The 21,239-nt window shown below is 48.1% G+C and overlaps 1 protein-coding gene across 2 annotated transcripts in view; it reads right to left on the reverse strand.

Annotated features, from left to right (window-relative positions):
- GAS2L1 (growth arrest specific 2 like 1) overlaps window positions 1–21,239 on the reverse strand; it is a 62,102-nt gene that overhangs the window by 13,894 nt on the left and 26,969 nt on the right. For both annotated transcript variants that reach the window (XM_084820354.1, XM_084820353.1), the window contains exon 3: window positions 4,062–4,169. In XM_084820354.1, coding sequence (XP_084676480.1) covers window positions 4,062–4,169 — 108 coding nt within the window. The remainder of the gene's footprint in view (window positions 1–4,061; window positions 4,170–21,239) is intronic.

The following is a 21,239-nucleotide window of genomic DNA, read 5'->3' on the forward strand; positions in this document are numbered from 1 at the left end:
CCAGGTTCACACGTAACAACCAACCATGGGTTGATTGGTTCCTTGGTTGTGTGCTGTGAAGTCTAAACCCAGCACTGGGTTGTTGAGGGTTAAACAACCCAGAGTTTTAGCCCATGGTTTATTGTTGGGTTAAAACTCTGGGTTGCTTCTCCCTCAACAACCCAGAGTGCCAGGTTCAGACATCACAGCAAACAACCCAGGATCGGGTTCTTTGCTAAACCAGATGCAAAGCAAAAGCAGTGAGGCAGCAGGGGGCAGCTCACTCGCAGCCCCACCCCACCCCATGGTTTGATATATGTAAGTGGCATGAAGGCATGAAGTCCTAGCCAAGCCTACCTTGCAAGATCGTAGTGAGGGTAAAATGGGATAACCCTATCTATGCTACTCAGAATTCCATGGAACAAAGGCAGGACGCAAAATGTAACTAGCAATTGAATGAGACAACTGCCTCAGGAGACAAATTTGGGGCAAAATTAAAGGACAGCAGATTGTCTGTTATTTAGGGCGCAGCCCTGTGCATGTTTAGACAGAAAAAAGTCCTGCAGCTCCCAACATGCCCCAGCTGGGAGTTGTAGGAGTTTTTCCTGTCTAAATATGCATAGGATTGCACCCACACTGTATAACTTTTATTTTTACCCTGGGGGTTTTCCAGACGGTTTGCGAAAACATTTGGGGGCAGCCTTGCAGCCTCATTTAAAACAGTGGAGTCAGGGGCCCTGGGCTAGGGTGAAGACAGAAAATGTGACTTTTCATGACTTGGTGGCGGATGCTCCTCTATTATCGTGATCTTACATAACGCCAAAAAAGAGGCAATGCATCGCCCCGAGAGAGGACAAAAGAGCACACAGCACTGCATAAATTGTACATCTGCTCATTCAGGTGTAGATGCAAATTTAGAAATAATGACCATCGTGTAAATTGAAATATAGAGTGAGGGGAGACTTGATCGAGGCGTACAAGATTATGCATGGTGTGGAGAATGTGGAGAGGGAGACATTTTTTCTCCCTCCCTCTCTCTCATAATACTAGGACCCAATGGGCTAGGACCCAGATAAAAGGAAGGGTTTCTTCACACCGCGCAGAGCTGAACTATGGAATTTGCTACCTTGAGGTGTAGTGATGGCCAGTGTAACATGTACCTGTTCTATTAATGTATGTGTTTACATTGTTAAATGTGACCCAGGTAAGACAGGGTTGATATAGAGCGCTGGGGAGTGAGTGAAGGGTGGGAGGGCTGGTGGGTGTGTGGGAGGATGTTGAGGTTATAAAGGGGGTGAACTGACAGTTGGAAGTCAGACAGGGCCTTAGGGATTGAGGACGCGACATCTAGCAAGCGAGGTTTAGGGAACAGGATTTAGAAGGGGTAGAGAAGGTTGGTAGGTTAGGACCAAGCATAGATTGATTAATAATAGTATATATAACTCCTTTTGTGTTTAAATATGTTTTTATTTGTTTTATTGTAACTACAAAATCAAAAAATGTTGGCTTATTGGCTAACGTTAGAAAAACGTGTTTGCTTGTTACTTATCCTGTATTGGATAGAGGGAACGCCTACTGGGTGTCTCTTTAACCCAGAGAATAAAAGGGGCTGACGCTGTGTGAGTCAGGGAGGACAACTGACCCAGTGGAGGCAAGGGTCTTCTCGGTTTCATCAGGCGGAAGCTGGAGAAGGTAGCACCCAGGGCAGGAGTGTCACACCCACCACTTTGGATGGCTTTAAAGGGAGGTGGACAAATGCCTGGAGGAGAAGGCTGTCAGTGGCTACTAGCCCTGACGGCTATATGCTCCCTCCAGGCTCAGAGGCGGTATGCCTAGGTACACCAGTTGCTGGGGAACATGGGTGGGAGGTTCTGTATCTTTAAAGCAGACATGGACTGGACTGCCCTTCCAACACAGGACTGTTCTCTATGAAGCAGGACACATTGCCAAGCTCTCCTCTCCTCTACCCTTCTCATCTCTGCTATGCAACACTGATCTTAAAAAGAAAACATCAAAAAGGGGCCATGGAGAGAACTGTAGTAAGTGATAAAATGCGCAACTGAGGAAATCCAAACCATGGGGCTGTCCATGTGGCACTGTTTAAAGAGTTGATGAAAAACAAAACAAAACAGAACTGTGCGTGATTCCCAGCCAGCAAAACAGCAGCTTTAAAAGATCATCCAGTGACTCTATCGATCCAAAGCAGCCTCACCCAATCTGGCGCCCTCCAGATGTGTTGGACTGCAACATCCAGCCGAGGGCTTATGGGAGTTGTAGTCCAACACATTTGGAGGGCGCCAGGTTGGGGGAGGCTGAGTGAAAACCAAGGTGAAGACCTTCACAAGAGAGGCAGATGATACCTGGGCCACCCAGTAGTAGAACACATGCTCTGGAGAAGGTCGCTGGTTCAATCCCAGGCACCTCCAGATAGGACCAGGAACATCTCCTGCCTGAGACCCTGGAAAGCCTCTGCCAGTCATATAGAGACAATCCTCAGCTAGTGGGGCTGGTGGTCTAGTGTGGCAGAGGGCAGCTTCCTAGGTTCCTAGCCTGCCTCCTTTACCCAACCCAGTGGCGGTGATGTGGGGCAGATTTTTTCCCCCCACTACTACGTTTTTTTGCAGAAGATTTTCCATTTCTAAAAATGCATCGTTCCATAAACGTAGCCTTCAATCTCATGCACACTTACCTAGGTGGAAGCCCCACTGGACACAGTGTGATTTACTTGTGAGTAAACATGCACGGGATTGCTTGGTTATATAAGTAGTAACATAATGAATGGTCACGAGTCCAGTCAAATTGGGCAGCAGTTTCAAAGCTGCACTTAACCATCTTCAAATTGCTAGCCCTACAAAACATTTATCTTGTCCAGGTCTTTGGGCATGCTAAAATTAGCACGTCAACAGTTTCCCATTGCCTTTGTTGTTGTTTTCGTAAAATTTAAGCACTGTAAGGGAAATACATGCTGTTGTGTTTTCATGTCTTAAGATATTTAGACAAATTTCAATAAAAATAATTCCCGCCCCCCCAAAGGCTTTGAATTTGTTTGAAAATAACGCTCAAGCCACATTAAGGCTGCAATCCTACACATGAGCTTAATAGCACTTACTTCAGAGTAAACTTGAATGGAACTGTGCTCTAGCGTGCTTACTGATTTCCCCCCTAATCAAATATTTCAGCTCAACTACTTTGGACTATTGGAAAAACACTTGAGATATTCACACAGCATGCACACTCAACGTTTTCCACAGAGGTGAGTGTCTTAGGGTGCAATCCTATGCATGTTTAGACAGAAAAAAGTCTTACACCTCCCAGCATTCCCCAGCCAGCGCTGGCTGGGGTATGCTGGGAGGTGTAGGACGTTTTTCTGTCTAAACATGCATAGGATTGCGCCCTTAGTCTGTTGCAGCAAAAAATTAAAACAAAAGCAGTCATGAGGCACCTTAAAGACTAACCAATATATTACAGCCATGGAAGCATATGTTATAATGAATTCATCCGTCTTTAAGGTCTTTTATGCTATAATGAATTCATTCGTCTTTAAGGTGCCACAGGCCTCTTTACAATGAACATGATGCACTGTGGTTTTGGTTTTTTTTTAAGTTTTGCTCACTAAATATAAGTCAAATAAATACACTAAATGAGATCCGAATTGATTTAGGGCAGTCTTCCCCAACCTGGTGCCCTCAAGATGTGTTGGACTACAGCTCCCATCATTCCCAGCCAGCAGGACTGTTGGGGATGATGGAAGTGGTAGTCCAACACATCTTGAAGGCGCTGGTTTAAGGAAGGCTGATCTAGGGAATCAGAAAAATGTTCCAGATCAAAAATGTTCCAGACAGCCCACATAACTGCCCAGGGCATCTACTGTCTCCTAGATGAGAAGATAATGCTTTGCTCTAGAAAAGGCAGAGGGCCCGATCCTCAAAAGACGGGCAGTGCAGAGTTGCATTGGGGGAGAAGGAAGGGAAGAGGTTCCATGGATCTGTGGGGCTGTGATGCAGCCCATTTCTGAATCTGATCTCATGGAATCAGGAGGGAAAGAGGCGGAAAGGAGGGGATGTATTTGTAGAAGATCTTACTCGAACAAAGATCAGCGCGTTGGAGTCTCCCACTTTATATTTACCCTCTGAGACTTTGACCATGGGGAACTGGGAGGGGCAGGTGCAGTGGCCCAAGATCTCCCTTACCTGCAGGGGGGGGGAGGAGAGGGGAGAATGGGGGGGGGGAGAGAGAGAGAGAGAGAGAAAACACACAAAGGTTATTGTTTAGCAGCAAATTCACAGAAAATAGCCCCGCATGCCTGCGCCTTCCCATCCCATGCAATGAATCCACATCCGTTCTTTAGGAGAAACCTGTGCGAGCCGTGGCAAAATGTTGCAGTGTACCCCCCTACCTCACCCACAACCCAAGAGGACTGCTCCTGTTCAGAGCTCCGGTCAGCCTGGAACAGAAACCTTGTAGTGCTGTTCAGGCCTCTTGGGAGGGGAAGGCCATCTTTTGCTCTTGCCCTCCCCACTGAGGCCTTCTCCTGCTATAATAGCACCAGGGAGCTCAGGTTTGGGGTTAACCATGCTGTGGGGTGGAGAGTGGGAAAGGGAAAAGGTGTCCTTTTCCCTTTCTGTCTTCTTGAAACATCCTGGATCGTGAAAGGAGGGGAGTTTTTTTAACCTCACGGCACACATCCCCCCCCCCCAAATTCCCCCCCTGTAGTGAGCTGGTTAATGAATAAAAAGGTGGACTTCACAGAGTTCTTAGATGCTGGTAGCAGACCTGTGTAATTTAGCTTAACCAGGAGTTTTATGCTTAAGTAAGCAGGCCTTTCACACCAGGCTTTAAGTGGTATTATGTATGTCTGGTTGCCTCACCCTTTTCTCATAAAGAGTGGTGTCTTATCTCTCCCATGAGCTGGGAGGCTTCCAATCCACCTGTCCCCCTCTCTGGAAAGGCAATTAGTATCCCGGGCCGGGATGCTTTGAGCACCTAAGGGGGAAAGACCCCCACGCCCGCCGCCGCCTTCTCCTAAGTGTGTGTGAATCTAGCCTGTCAGCTATTGAACTCAGAGAGAGAAAGCTGTATAAGCTTGTGCTCAGAACAGACCAATTTGGTCTCACTCCAAGGGGCAAAGCACGCAGTCAGCTTGCAGACTTCTTCTGGTCCTGGGGGACAGCCTTGGTCTATCTCGGAGACTCAGATAGACATATCACCTTGTGGCAAAGGTCTGCTTTGTCCACTGAGGGGAGGTGTAAACTTACTTTTTCTTTCTTTCTTTCTTTCTCTTTCTTTCTTTCTTTCTCTCTCTCTTTCTCTCTCTCTCTTTCTTTCTTTCTTTCTTTCTTTCTTTCTTTCTTTCTTTCTTTCTTTCTTTCCTGCATCCATTTTCTAGCGATAAACTGCCATCTTTTGGCAGAAGTGGCTTGTTTCATCTTGATAATCAAGTGATGGCTGGGATCTGACAGAATCAGAACCCCAGATCAATACATTGCCCTTCAGGATACCGAAGTGGGCCAGTGCCCCCAGCCTCCGGCTTCTTCCCCCGCCCCCAGCATTCTGTATGTCCTGGAAAGTCACAGGTCCTTGCCACGTCACTTTGTCTGTTGTTGTTTTAATTCTTTTAGGGCACAGTCCTGTGCACGTTTAGACAGAGAAAAGGCCTAACCTGGGACTTTTCTCTGTCTAAACGTGCATAGGATTGTGCCCTTAATTGGTAAATTCCCATATTATGCAAACCTAGAGACAGGGCCGGCGTTAAGGGTAGGCATGGTCGGGCCCCTGCTTAGGGCCTGCACCTCAGCAGGGGTCCCCTGACAAGAGCCCCCCGGAGTTGCTCCTCCTCTTCCCCAATGCGACCTGCTTGTCCCCCGCCTCTCGCTCTGGCCCAGACAACCGCGGTGGAGAGGAGGAGGAGCAGGAGATGCCGTGGCTTCCTTGCTCCCTGGCAGCCAAGCAAGCAAGTGGGGGCAATGATGAGGAAGAGGAGGAGGAGGAGCTGGTGACAATGGCGGTGAGAAGGCAGACTCACTGAGGGAGGGGGCCCATGGAGGGGGCCTTGCTCAAGGGCCTTCCAAAACCTGGAGCTGGGATTCCCCCGAGTCTGTAGAAAACCTGGAGCTGGGATTCCCCCGAGTCTGTAGAAAACCTGGAGCTGGGATTCCCCAGAGTCTGTAGAAAAGGTGAAGCTGGGATTCCCCAGAGTCTGTAGAAAACCTGGAGCTGGGATTCCCCAGAGTCTGTAGAAAACCTGGAGCTGGGATTCCCCAGAGTCTGTAGAAAAGGTGGAGCTGGGATTCCCCAGAGTCTGTAGAAAACCTGGAGCTGGGATTCCCCAGAGTCTGTAGAAAACCTGGAGCTGGGATTCCCCAGAGTCTGTAGAAAACCTGGAGCTGGGATCCCCCCGAGTCTTTAGAAAACCTGGAGCTGGGATTCCCCAGAGTCTATAGAAAACCTGGAGCTGGGATTCCCCAGAGTCTGTAGGAAACGTGGAGCTGGGATCCCCCCCAAGTCTGTAGAAATTGCGACCTTATTTTGGGGTGGCCCCATTTTGCAGATAGGTGCTCAACCAGCTGAGAATGCTATTAGAGGGAACAAGTTGGATTTGAAGCAAAATGCTGTGGTGCTGTTGTCCTGGGTTCCAGACAGGCAGCGATGCTCTGTTCTAGGCTACTATAAGGTGTCAAGGCCAGAACTGGGGCATTCCACTGTCGGGAATCCCCCTGGTTTTCCATTTCTCTTTTCCAATGAACGCTCAACATTTAGTGGCTACTGAGCATGCTGGCTTGGGGCTGCTGGGAGTTCTGGAGGGTTCAACACATCTGGAGGGTTCCAGGTTGGGGAAGGCTGCATTAGAGCACTTGTTCATGAACGCTAAGCCAGGATCCTGAAACGCTCTGGCGCAGCGTTTGTGCAGATGTGGCCTCTTGTCTCTCTTGGCCTAACCTACCTCGAAGGGTTATCGTGAAGATAAAATGCAAGGGGTGGTGCTGGAGAGCAATGGACGGCTCCTGAAAGGAAACGTGGGTTCAATATGTCATGAGTAAACTCGGCGGCTGACCGTCAATCGAGGGTCAGCAGGCCGCAAACTGAAACGTGGGGGGTGTCTCCACGTCTCACCCTGGCGACCCGTTCAGAACAAGGAAGTGTCCCATCTTCCTCAGCTGCACCTGGAGGAGGGGCTGCTTCAGGCCAAAAGCCACTTCCCGCTCCAGTGTTTTGTGAGCTCTGGGGTCAGGGCAGAAAGCCACGGCCACAAGCCGCTGGAAAAACAGCAGACACAACAGCCGGACAGACACGGTTGTTTTGCTGACACTCAGCTCTTTTCATTGCCTCTCCACACCCCAGGGAGAAGCTGGCTTTGCTTTTCAGCCTGGCGTGTGTGGGAGGTGGCGGCCACCTCCCCTCACCCCAATGCACCCCACTCCACACCTCTGGAATAAGTGGCCATTGGGGGTCCGCCAGGCTCCATCGCTGCAGGCTTGCACGACGGCCTTGAAAACGTACTGTTGTATTTTGGCCCTCCCCTTGATACGTTTGCTGTTGCTGCTGCTTTTATCCCTGTTTTTATTATATTTTATTATTTTATGCCGCTTTGGCACGGCTTCTGTCCTGAAAGGCAGCCAAGAAATGGTGATGCTGCTCATGCTGTCCCTCCACAGCCCCGGTGCTCCAGGAATCGAGCTCACAAGACCTTTGAACAGCGGTGTAAAATGCACTTAAACAAAAACACCAGGCCAAATCAAACCAGCATGAGGAAGACCAAATCTTACAAGCTGTATAAAATTATGCCGATGTGTTCCATCTCCCCTCCCCTCTTTTTCTGGCATTCTTTTTGCTGCAGTCTTTACTATTTTCCATACAGCGAACCATTAGAAATCTCGGGTGATCCAATTGCATGGAGCCCTTACATGCAAGCAGCTTGCGTAGGGGTTCCTTTACAGATGGCTGCACTCAAAATACAGATGTTGCATGGTGGGGCCAGCCCAGGATGCAAGTCCGGGGGAGGGGGGAGCCCCCTTCCTTCTTTACCAAGGGAGAGCCCTACATGCGAGTAACATGTGAACAGGGCTGAATTTAGCTTCCAAACAAGTGGGCTCAGTTTTCTCCGGCTCTCCATAATGTCACATCCTCATTCACAAAACCATGTTGTGGGTTTTCCTTCAGTCGGTTCCTGCAGGATGCTTGCAACAGTTCCTGCTTTTCTGTAGACCCAAGGTCCAAATCCTCCCAGAAGCTTTATGGGACAGACAAATGGATCGCATGGAGGGAGCAGTGGTTGGTTCAAGCAGCAGGCAAGAAAAAATCCTGGGTGGTCCGAGCGGGGTGTGTGTGTGTGATCTCTGAGGAGCTCAGTAGTCACAGTTCAGGAGTGGAGGGCATGCTTTCCAGGCAGAAGGTCCCGGGTTCAAATCCTGCTACCTCTAGTTTTAAAAGAATCAAGTAGCAGAAAGACTCCACTACCAGACAGAGTAGGCCAGGGGTCCCCAACCCATGGGCACATTTGGAAAGTTGAGAAACTACTGTGGGCACCACTACAAAATGGCTCCCATGGAGGGTGTGGCTGGTCAAAAGAGAAAACGTGACGCTAGATGCTGGGAGGGAGGGGGAAATAACACAGCAAAGGGGTAGGGGGAGAAAAAGAGCAAGTCTAGAAGCTAGGAGGGGGATGAACAGTGAGGTAAAGAGGTGGGGGAGAGAAATAGCGAGGCTAGAAGCTGGGAGTTAAGAGGAACAGCACGATAAAGAGGTGAGTGGGAGAGAAAGAGCAAGGCCAGGGGCTAGGAAGGGGGTGAAAAAAGAAGGCCAAGGACGGGGAAGGGAGAGAAATAGCAAGGAAAGGGATTTTGTGGAGAGAAATGGCAAGGCAACGTATAATTGCAAGAGAGTTGTATTTTCATGTATAGGTATTCGTCGCTATGGATATATACAAATCCATGCACGTATATTAAAAAAAGAGAAACTTTTTTAAAAGCTTTGCAGGTGCCCATGGGTGCACCATTGGAGGGCCCTGCAAGTTTTGGGGACCCCCGGAGTAGGCACTACAGAGCTTGCTGGGCCGATGATCTGTCTCCTTCCCTTTCTCGACGGATTTTTCCGGATGAGAGAATCTCTCTCTGGAAACACGGCTGAGGTCTCTTTATCCGAAGCAACATTCAGTATCACAAACAAGCTAGCACCCCATGAAACAAACGCTCCGTGCGCTCCACGCTCCTCTAATATTAATGCCAAGGGCCTTACTCCACGGCAGAACATATCCTCCGTGTGCGGAAGGTCCCAGGTTCGATCCACAGCATCTCCAGGGGAAGACCCAGATGGGCTGTGGCCGGTTCGTGCAGGCCAGGGATGGGGAAGTGCTTTCAGCCCCAGGGCCAAATTCCATTCTGGAGAAGCTTGCACATGGGGGGGGGGAGTAGTGGGAGAGGTGAAAAGCAAAAGAGGCAGGGCCCAAAATGCAAAAAAAACACCCTCCAGTACATTATAGCTCAAAGCTCTGACTGCCAGGAGCTAAGCCTTAGGAGAGGCATTTCAACCTCTTAGAAGGGGGGTAGGGGCAGGGAAAACTGCACAAAAGCTAGAAACCAACCCAGCAATTGGTTTGGGAAAGAGGGGTGAGGGTCGGGGGTGTGGCCATCTGGGAACGGCTGGATTTGGCCCCCAGGCTTGAGGTTCGCCACCACTGGTGTACATAATACTGAGCTAGATGGACCGAAGTCTGCCTTTGCTTAACGTAGCTCCCCATCTTGATACTGATGACTGCTTTCCTTCCAGTCTGCCAGTGCTTGCAGTTAGAACCATCTTCCCAGATCAAAACTGTCCCCCATCCTAGCCACGTACACACACAACGCTGTTTTCCCACTCAAGAGGTTAAAGATACCTGGGGGGTGTCTCCATGAGTGATTTACTCCAAGCTGGCTGCAGTTGGAGGGTGTAGGGATACACAACGTCGTGGCCATCCAGCAGCCACCCCAGAGCTTATCAGGGAAAAAACGGATTTCCTGAGACTGCTTAAAGGCCGATTCTTTTCCTCAAGTCGGGTTCTCCCCGGTATAGTTGCTGTGTGCCTCAACCCCTGCATTGTCCTGGGGTATGCTGGCCCTGCCCAGGGGTGTGCCTTTCACCCTGACCCCAGTCAAGGCGTGTTTCCCGTGTGTTTGCCATCCCTGCGCAAACAAATTAGTGTCTACTCAGAAGTAACTCCCATTGTGCTGAATGAGGCTTGCCCTCTGACTGCCCACATCAGTACTTACAGAGACCCCCCCTCAATTGAAATGGCACAGTTTAAAGCCCAGTTCCCTAAGTGCGGTTAAGCACGATCTTGAGGCTCCAGTTCTCCGTTGTTTGGTTTATTGCCTTAGGAAGTAACTACTTCAAGCCTTCGTTATAGAGATCCTGCAGGTTAAAATGGGGGCTGGTTTCTGTCTTTGTGTTTACTGCTCTCCTTCCCACAACAAACCCATTAGGGTCTCCTCAGAAGTAACTCCTATTGTGCTCAATGAGGGTTGTCCCCTGAATGCCCACATCAGAATGAACAGATATCCCCCCTCAGTTGAAATGACACAGTTTAAAGCCCAATTCCCTGAATGCTGTAAAGCGCGATCTCGAGGCTCCGATTCTCCATGGTTTGTTTTGTTGCCTTAGGAAGTAACTAATTCACAGCTTTGATAGAGATCCTGCACAGCATCGGGTTAGAAAGGGGGCTGGTTTCCCTCCCTGTCTTCCCCCACCCCTCTTTCCCAGCACAAACATATGTATGTCTACTCAGAGGTAACTCCCACTGTGTCAGTTCAGGGGAAAAGAGAAAGGGAGGGGGAGCCTCTCTTATTGGTTGAGCAGCCCCTGCCAATCAGATGACATTCACTCCAACACCCACCACCACCCAGAAGTATGTTCTGTGAAGTAACTTTTACTGGTGCAGAGCACTCGCTCATGGAGCCCTGCATGGACAAAAGCATAGCAAAGCTGATTCCTTTTTAAAAATCCTGTGCTCCTCCATCCGCTTCTTCTTCCATTGCTATGGAAACACCCCCCTGGTCCTGTGTGTGTAGAAAACTAGCAACATGGCCAGAAGAAGAGATATTTAGGAGGAATATACAAACAATGACAGGGCTGAGCTAGGACTGGGGTCCCAGCAGCCTCTGTCAATCGCAGATGCAATGTCTGTCTGCAGAAATTTATAGTAAACATCACCTTCATCCTGAAAAGGATTTCTGGGTGGCATGCATGAAAATCAGATCCCAAACAAAAAATACAATAGAATTGAGAAGCATAACATCTATCACCAAACAGTAAAAAAAAAATCATGTAAAATTCCTGGCAAATCAAAAGGTTTTAACCTGGCGTTGAAAAGAGTACAAGGCTGGTGTCAGGCAAACCTGCTGCGGGAGGGTGTTCCAAAGTTAGGGCGCCACCACAGAGTAGGCCCTCTCCTTTGCAGATGATATATGTACTTCAATTGTAGATGGAATTTGGAGAATGGCATGCAGGTTGATATGGAGGAGGGCCCTCAAATTGGCATTGGCCTCCAGGAAGGCCAATTCAGGGTGGGTGGGTTGGTATCCTCCACAAGCTGAGTGACACTACTTTAGGATGGGGGTGGGCAGAAGTTAGATCTCCAGATGTTTTGGACTTCAACTCCCAGAAGCCTCTGCCAGCATGACCAATAGTCAGGAATGTTGGGAGTTGAAGTCCAGAACACCTGGAGACCTGCTCTCTGCCCACCCCTGCTGTAGGAGAATGGGGTAAACTTCCTATCCTAGATGGGAAAACATTGCTAAGAGCCTCTGCTTCAGGCAGCGAGAACTTCTGCTTCATGGATCAGGTCCATTACTATAGCAGTCTTGAAGCTCCAGAATGAATTACCAAGTCATTCCTTCTTCCTGGCTTTTCATACAGGCCCTTTTTATTTTGGAAGGTGTTACAACTGCTGATCCCAAGGCTGTCATGAAACTGTTCCTGGTATTTCATCCCTTTATTCTTTTGTGGGTTTTGCCAATTCCGGGGTTGAACTGTATTTGTTGGTAGTTTTGTTTTCTGAGCCACCTTGAGTCTCGGAAAGGCGAGGTTGTTTATAAGAGAGAGAAGTAATTTCCCCAACGGTAGGAAAAAGGATGGCTTTGTATTTTCCCTTGATGAAGCAAAATCAATCTGTGGAATTTTACAGCTCTGGTTCTAATAGCACTTGAACTGAGAAGCAAAAAAGGAAGAGGAGAAAGTGGAATTTTCCTGTTCAAACGAAGAAGGGAAAATGACCGCAACTTTCCACATTTGGTTGAGCTTGGGAAAGCAAGGAACTGGACCTCTGACACAACAGCTGTTAGGAAAGCTTTCTCTAAAAGCAGGGATGTTCCAGGGCCCTGTTTCCACGGCAACGGAAGGCGAAGGGAGGAGTGGCTCACCCGCATTTTTGTGGGAGCCGCTTTTGGTCTGGGCAGGGCTCCACAAGGGTGTACACTGCACCATTCGAAGTGGCTTCACATAACACACTTCCGGGTTGGGGGTGGAGTGAACATCATCTGAGTGGCAGGGGCTGCTCAACCAATAAGAGAGGCTTCTCCCCCTTCTCCAAGGCTCCATAAGGAAGGTGCGAAGTCCTTAATTCCCCTTTTGTGCACTTGTAAGGCAAGCCTCCCAATGAGCCCCAAGCCTCATTGAACACAATGGGTGTTACTTCTGAGTAGACACACATACGCTTGTGCTGGGAAAGTGCGGGTGGGGGGAGAACACAGGGATGGGAAACCAGCCTCCTTTCTAACCAAACCAATACTGCACAGGATCTCTGTAACGAAGCTGTGAATTAGTTACTTCCTAAGGCAATGAGGCAAACAACGGAGAATCGGAGCCTCAAGATGGCGCTTAACCGCACTTAGGTAATTGGGCTTTAAACTGTGCCATTTCCGAGGGGACACTAATGGGTTTGTTGTGGGAAAGAGAGCAGTAAACACAAAGACGGAAACCAGCCCCCATTTTAACCCACAGGATCTCTATAACGAAGGCTCGAAGTAGTTACTTCCTAAGGCAATGAAACAAACAACGGAGAATCGGAGCCTCAAGATCGCGCTTAACCGCACTTAAGGAACTGGGCTTTAAACTGTGCCATTTCAATTGAGGGGGGTCCTGTAAGTACTGATGTGGTCATTCAAGGGACAAGCCTCATTGAGCACAATGGGAGTTACCTCTGAGGAGACGCTAATGGGTTTGTTGTGGGAAGGAGAGCAGTAAACACAAAGATGGAAACCAGCCCCCATTTTAACCCACAGGATCTCTATTCAGGGGAGAAGCCTCATTGACCAGAATGGGAGTTACTTCTGAGTAGACACTAATAGCTTTGTGCAGGGATGGCAAACACACAGGAAACACCCCTTGACTGGGGTCAGGGTGAAAGGCACACCCCTGGGCAGGGCCACCATACCCGAGGTCAATGGGGGGGTTGGGGAACACAGCAACTATGCCAGGGAGAACCCGATTTGAGGAAAAGAATCGGACTTGAAGCAGTCTGAGGAAATCCAGTTTTTCCCTGATAAGCTCCGGGGCGGCTGCTGGATGGCCACAACGTCATATATCCCTAACAACCTCCACACACGGCCGGCTCAGAGTAAATCGCTTGTGAAAACAGACCCCCTGGACACTGAGGCCTGAGGGGGTGGAGGGAAGAAATCAAACAGATTCAGCTGGCCCACAATCCACCAGAATGACCTTCTGACAGGAACGAGACCGGGGCACGAGGAGCGCTGTGCTCCTTTCGAGGAGAATATCCTGGCACAGCGCTCCTCGGGAGTTGGATTTGCTCCCACTCCAGCTGCTCACCTTGCACCACCTCTGCTACTTGGCTGTCCTCAGCCTGGTGCCTTCCAGATGTGTTGGACCACAACTCCCAGAATTCCCGGCTAGCAGGGCCATTGGTGGCTAGGAATCAGGGGCACTGCTGGGCACTTGAAAGATTTGGGTCCCCAGGCCCCCGGGATGCAAATCTGTGTAAAACTTGCATAGGCTAATTCCTATCTCTGTATGCAAATTTAGAAATAGTTACTCAGAGTTCTTTAAATTTCACAGGAAGGCAACACCAGTCCCTTAATTCCTCATGCAAAGCATCTCAAATAAAATAAATTCTTCCATTCATTTGCACCCTAACCCAGATCATCCCAAACCAATGTGAAAAGTTGTTTTCTAAGCTCAACTGTCTTGCAGGGGAAGATTTTGGCAAGGGTTAAGATGTTGCAGCATGTAGGAGTGGGTGCGAAATCCATTCAGCGTTGCAGGCCACGTGAAAAACATGTCAGGAGCTGAAGGGTCACAGGTCATTTGCAAATTTGCATGTGTTTAACCTGTTAACATGACCCTGAAGCATTTGCAAGACTGTGGGAAGAACATCATGGAAAGGGGGAGACACACGTGGCCTCACATTTCGGGCAAAAAGGGAACAGCTCCGGGGAGCCCTGATTCGTCCTTCCCTGCCAAAAAGAACACATCTGAGAATCTCTGAAACTAAGAACAGGTGCCTGAGTGTTGCTTTTTTCCTCCTCCCTCCCAATCCCTTTTCCTTCTGTGTTGTGTCTTTTACATTGTAAGACTGAGGGCAGGGACTGCCTCATTCTTAATCTTTGTAAGCCATTCTGGGAGTCTTTTTAGGCTGAAGAGCCGGGTAGAAATGCTGTAAATAAAACATATATAAATATGCTGCACTATTTATTATATTTATTCATTATATTTATATCCCACCTTTCCTCCACAGTTTTTATGCCAACAACCCTGTGAGGTAGGGTGGGTGAAGATCACCTAGTGAACTTCATGGTCGAGCAGGGATTTGAACCTGGGTCTCACCAGTCTAATCCGACACTTCCCCAATGTGGTGCCCTCCAGATGTTTTGAACTTCTACTCCCATCAGCCCCTGCCAGCTTGGCCAATCATCAGGAATTCTGGGAGTTGTAGTCCAAAACACCAGGAAGGCACAAGGTTGGGGAACACTATACCACCCTGGCTCTCCAACCACGTTCCTGGTAAGGAATTGCTGTCCTTGTATATGATGAGCCTGCATCAGGTCTTGAATATGCCTGGTACACAGACCTCAGAGTCACAGGCAGAACACTTCCATACCTTGCATTTTTTTAAAAAAGAAAACACTTGAAATGGTGTGCAAAGGGCCCCCCAACCTTCACCCCTATTTATTATTTTTATTTATTTACTGTACTTTTAAACCGCCCAATAACTAAAGTTCCTGGAGCGGTGCACAATACATTAAGAACATAAAAATGCAAACATTAAAACAAAGAATAAGGACAGTGCAAAATGAAACCGAGATAAATGCACAGCAAAGAACAAAACCATTCCAACATATAACACCAAATTAAAACCGGCTGGGGAATAAAGAATTAAAACAGTACTTGTGGCCTTCCTACAACTCCCATAATCGCTAGCCAGCATAGCCAACAGTGAGGGATCATGGGAGTTGGAGTTCAAAACATCTGGAGGGCCTCAAGTTGCCACCCCTTGTACTAAAAGCACTAAAAAAAATTGTTTAAATGCCTGGGGAAATAAAATAAAAAAAATTCCTGGGAGAGAAGTAGGCCCCAGGCGAGCCTCTCTGCAGAGGACATTCCATTAAACACAGTGCCACCACTGAAAAAGCCCTCCCTCTTGTAGCCACAGGCCTTGCCTCATTTGGTGGGGACACCTGGCAAAGGGCCACAGATAATGATCTTAATGTCCCTGTAGGTAAATATGGGAGGACGTGAGAAAAGCTGAGATGGCTGCAACTGGCATAAATTATGCAAACTAAGCAAATTCTTGCTTATTATGTTTCCAAATGCTTTCAAATACATGCATAAATACATTTTGCATTATTTATTTTCCTTCTGCTAATTGCGGGGAGAGGCAATAGTCTAGGCAGGGCAGTGGCGCGCATTCAGGGAGCGCATCCACTCCCTGAAAGAACTTTATCTCAGCAAATCCCGCCATCATCTTGCCTTCTGGGTTATCATGAGGGATACATTTTCAGACTCCATTTTTGCAATCTGGAGGGCTAGAAAATGAAGCTTGAAATGCTCAGAAAGCAGATTCCAAGCTTGTGGAATGTGATGGGGGCATCTCCTTGATCAATTAGTCTGGGCTTCTTTTTACTTACTTTAAAAAGTTAACAATGAAATAATGAGGACTAGAATATTAATCTCTCCCTCTCTCTCTCAATCTCTCTCTTTCACTCTTTTTACAAGAAGGATTCTCAGGACACAACCCCACAGTCTGCCCAGAAGTGTCGAGGAGGGTACATGAAACCCAGATGCTGCCTATCACTCATTCCTGATACAGTGGTTTACAAAACACTGAACAGTTTCGAAGTCTCAGCATAAAGATGCCAACAGTGGAAATTGCACCAAAAGGCTCCAGGGATAAACACCCCACTTTCCGCCAAATTAATTATCCTCCCCAGGTGCATATTTTTGAAAAATTAGTTAACATCCAATTAGTTATTACTTAAGACTCTTGACTGACATATTGTTGGCAAAGAGTGTGGATGCTCAAGAGAGGTGTGTCTGTTTTTCTCCTCCACCAGGTTTTATTTAGGGCGCAATCCTATGCACGTTTAGCCAGGAAAAAGTCCTACAAATCCCAGCATTCCCCAGCTAGCCATGGAATGTTGGGAGTTGTAGGACTTTTTTCCTGGCTAAACATGCATAGGATTGCACCCATATTTTATTTCATTTCTATCCTGCCTTTTCTCCAAGGAGCTGGTTCTACTCCATTTTAGCCTCACAACAAACCTGTGAGGTAGGTCAGGGTAAGAAAGAGAGGCTGACTCAAAGTCACTCACTGAGGTTTTGCCGAGTACAGATTTGAACCCAGGTCTGGAATCCACACCTGTAGTGTAGGAACAGAAGCAGGAATGGTGGTTATTCCAAATTAATTAATCTGGAATGTAGGGGTTAAAAACAGCAGGACCTTTGAAAGAGCTCTCTAAAGCAAGGAGAGACTTTGGTTGTTCTCTTGCCATACAGCAGCCTTCCAGATGTGTTGGACTACAACTCCCATAATCGCACAGCCAGCTATGTCGTTGGGGCTTGCCCATTCATAAAATGACTTGCCATGGTGGTCATGCCCAGTCACAAAACACTCATTTCCCACAAGTCAAACTGGTGAGACTAAAAGAAAAGTAACTTTCCCAAGAACCTCCTGACAAGGCAGAGGTGGGGGCTGTGCTCCAAAACACAAAACCACGCTTTAGGACCCAAATACATATAGCGCTGGAGGGTTCACTTTGCAGGATTACAAAATCTCAGTTACAAAAGAATAATAATTTTAAAATCTTAAGAAATAAAATTAAAATCAGGAGAGGCAGGGAGCCGGGAGGGCACCAAGAGAGGTGCCCATGGGCAGCACACTGGAGACCCCAAATGCGGACCACATTTGGGGTCTCTGACATCCTGCCCATCTCTAACAGAAGCATCACTCACATCTTTAACTGAAGCAAAAGATGGCATGGAGATGCCACGGGCCTGAGATGACGTGAAACACAAAAGAAAACAAACCTTACATGCCAAGCAGAGGTCTCTTGCACCTAATCTGCAGCTTTAGCCGGTTCTCGGCCCAAATGGCTCCTTGCACAATGCAAGGAAGGGCAGCCAAGGGGAGGGGAGGGCAGAAAATGGGCAAGTTGTATTGATTCCAGCTCATCCATTTCCAAAAACTGCCCTTGGTGGATTAGCGTAGCAACGACCCCTGTTCCCAAGGAGAATGGCTTCACAAGAGTTCACAGGAAAGGGGCTAGGCTAGAACATTTCCCTGCAACACGCTAGTTTTCTACATGCAGGGGGGTTGGGTGGTTTTGTAATACCGGGGAGCATTTAAACACACAGCCTCCTGCCAGCATTCTGAAGTGGTATGGCCACATCAGGGCTTGCTTTCAATGTGCAGCTCCACGGTGGTTCAGACCACACACAGGGGACTCTTATCATCTCCCTTTCAAGTGGGGTGGTTGGGACATATCAGAACATGCTCCCTGCAAAGGGAATTTTCATTACTTTCTCTCTGGTGGAGAAAATTCCAGGATTTTCATGGGCAGGTGGGGTGTCAAGCAAAAGCCACCACGTGTGATGGAAGAGAACAACGCAGTCCCTGCAAAAAGAATGAGCCTCCGCAGAAACAAAATATAAATCAGCCCATTATCACCACCAACAAATGTATGAACCAGAGCAAAGCATATGCCACAATTATGTGGGCAGAACCACCTCCACCCCAGAGAATCTGGTACTGGGTGGAGAAATTCGCTTCCTGAAAAATATCGGCTCACCGTCTTCTGTTGTTGTTTTTAAAGAACAACAATCAAGTTTCTAGCCCTTATGGCTGCAAATATATACTTCAAAGTGCTGTGGACAATGCCTGCTGAAACCTCAGAAGCCAGGCATGCGACGGAATAAAATTCCTAGTGCTTCTGTAACTCCTTTCCCCTCCCTAAGATGAATGAAACCAGAATCTATTATGCAAAACAGTACACATTCTAGAATAAGCTATGCAAATGAGAACCTTCACATAAGCTCCCTTAAAAGTGCATGCTTTAAAAATGTAGAATTTCCCTTTTCTTGGTGCACGCTCACATTCCAAGGATTTTAAATGTTTTGTTCTAGCACAGAGCGCACGTCACCCGTGTTCCGACATCTCTACCTCCGCTGCAGAACTGCTGACAGGCAGATGACCTGCCTACGGGCCACGTTGCAAGTTTTGTGGCGGGGCGAGGCTTTCGCCTGGGCATCCTACATCCAAAGTCCGCCGCACAGCATTGGCTCTGAACTGTCGCATTTGCTGGGCACGGTTTCCCACCTGGCTGCCTGCCAAGCCAACGTTTTCTTCCAGAATTTCTGAACGTGCACATAGACGGGGCTGCTAAGTGCCGTTTTCCCTTTCGAGCAGATGAGGACAAGTTACTATTACTGCAGTGTCCATTACGAAATGTTTCTGAGATGAGCAGATGCTGACAACCCGGGGGGTGGGCGGCGGGGGGGGGGGGAAAGCTTCCTCTTTATAAAGCATCATTGACTGAACAAACTTTTCGGCCCAGAGGAATTGAACATCCAAAATCCCTCGTCATGCTCGCTCTAATCCGCCACGGGGCTGAGAGATCTGCTTCTCCAGGTTGGTTTGGGATGTGGTGAGGCCGATAACACGCACTCTTTTCACGTGCGCTCCACCCAGCACTGCAATTGCTCTGCGGCCAGCTCAGCGCGCAGCGCGAGAGGCTTGCACATGTGGCACAGCTGGCCAGGCGCAGGCCTCCGGAGCACATGTGGGCCGGCATTGCCATGGAGACCAGACCTCAACAGCTGTTGGCTTCACGCCAGGGCCTAAAGGTGGAGGCGGGAGAATGGGTATTTTTAGCCACTTGTAAACGACCATTTCTAGTATCAAACAGGGTGCTGACATCTTCCATATGGGGCAAAGGGGAAGCCATCAAGCTGGTAACACTTAACAGAGAGCAGATCTCCAACCACCCAGGCCAGCTCGTGCAACCCAAATCCTCCCAGCCAAAATAGTTTCCAGATCAACCAGCAAAAAGGTGCTGGATGGGGCTTGGATTACACTCAGGGCTGCTGTGCATTGCAGGCTGCAGTTCCACACAAAGGGCAGAACCCAGTTTCCTAAGAAGCTCTGCCTTCCTTTTAGAAGGCAAGGTTCTAGTCCTTATGGCAGAACCTCTTTCAGCCCAGGGGCCAAATTCTATTTTGGAGAAGCGCCCGGGGGCTGCGTTCCAGTGGTGGGCAGGGCTGAAGGCAAACGTAGCAGGGCCAGAAACGTCAGCAAATTTTAGCTTAAATCTCTTACTGGCTTAGGAGAGGCATTTCAACCTTTTAGAATGGGGTGAAACTGAAACAAAAGCTGGAAAACCACCAGACGATCTGTGGTTGGGGGAGGGGGCATGGCCAGGGAGGCCCAGAGGGCTGGATTTGGCCCATGGGCCTCAGGTTCTGCGCCCCTGCCTTATGGCAAAGAAGGTACCCCTGCTGAAACCTTAGAAACCAGAGAGGTGGCCGAGTAGGGTTTTTAATGGCTGGGGATGGGACTTCAACGCCTCCCCATGGGCAGAAAACGCAGAATTACACACAAAACAGTAAAAACTGGGGTGATTTTGCAAAATAAGGGGGAAATTAGTCAAGGCTTGACTCTTGCTTGCGTAATTCATACAGGTCGTCTTTTCTTAGTGCAGAGCCCGGATTGCCTGGATGCAAAATCTGAGCGTGCTTTCTTCCTTTAAAGCACAGACTATACCGATTGCAGCTGTTTTGGTTGTCCTGACACACCCTGCACGGACACCGGTATCTCTGTTCCTAACTAACCATGCCCTGGCGTAACATAATCAGCTGCCTCTGCGACCCAGACACGCTCACCCCCCCAGCCCAGCCTTGCACCGACGCCTCCCCCACTCGGCTTTCCTCGCCACCCAGGCAGCTGCCAACATGTGTCTATATTCGGGAAGCCTTGCTGAAACTTGTCAGAAGTGGAGCAAAGCTGACCTCATCCCAGACTATGCAGGAAGCCATTCAAAACCCTGCTCCCCCTAGGATACAACTTGTCTCTCTCTCACATACACACATATAGGTAATTACTCATATTTACACATATGGGTAGTCTTCGTCATGGTATCATGGCCTATTTTAGAACTCCATTTCTTATTTTGCTGCTTGGAAGGAGAGTTGGATGTTTATGTTTCATATCTCTTGGCTGGCATAAATAAGGTGGAAACAGCACAAACAGCCAAACGTTTTGCAGTGACTATTAAGATGAGATCACAATTAATTAACAGCTGATAGTAACGACTATGGAGAGATCAATAGTATAGGCACTGTTTATCGTGTAAAGTTGGTTGCTGATCTTGTTATGTATGCATTAACTTTTAATTCATCCCTTTATGATTAGTAGTATTATATATTCTGTTCTATTTTTATATGTCTTAATTTATCCTTGTTTTACTATTTTGCTCTGCTATTATGTACTAATATGTGATCTATAGACAAAATAAATAATTTTGGTTTGGTTTGACTATTTACTCATATTGCCTATGCCAGCCACCTTTAAAAAGCCAGCAGCTTGGAATCGAACGTATTTGGGGAAGATGCCGTTTGTAAAGGAATCACACAAAAATTCTTGGAGAATGCATCGAAGGACAGCCATTAGCCAAGATTGTAAAATGAAACCTCTGCTTACAGTGGCTGGTTGTTTGCTGTACTTTTAAACCGCCCAATAACCCAAATTCTCTGAGTGGTGTAAATTCCATTACAAATATAAA

This window comes from Heloderma suspectum, chromosome 13 (genome assembly GCF_057233095.1).
Source record: "Heloderma suspectum isolate Gila_16-S chromosome 13, 16-S_ref, whole genome shotgun sequence".
Taxonomy (NCBI): Eukaryota; Metazoa; Chordata; class Lepidosauria; order Squamata; family Helodermatidae; genus Heloderma; species Heloderma suspectum.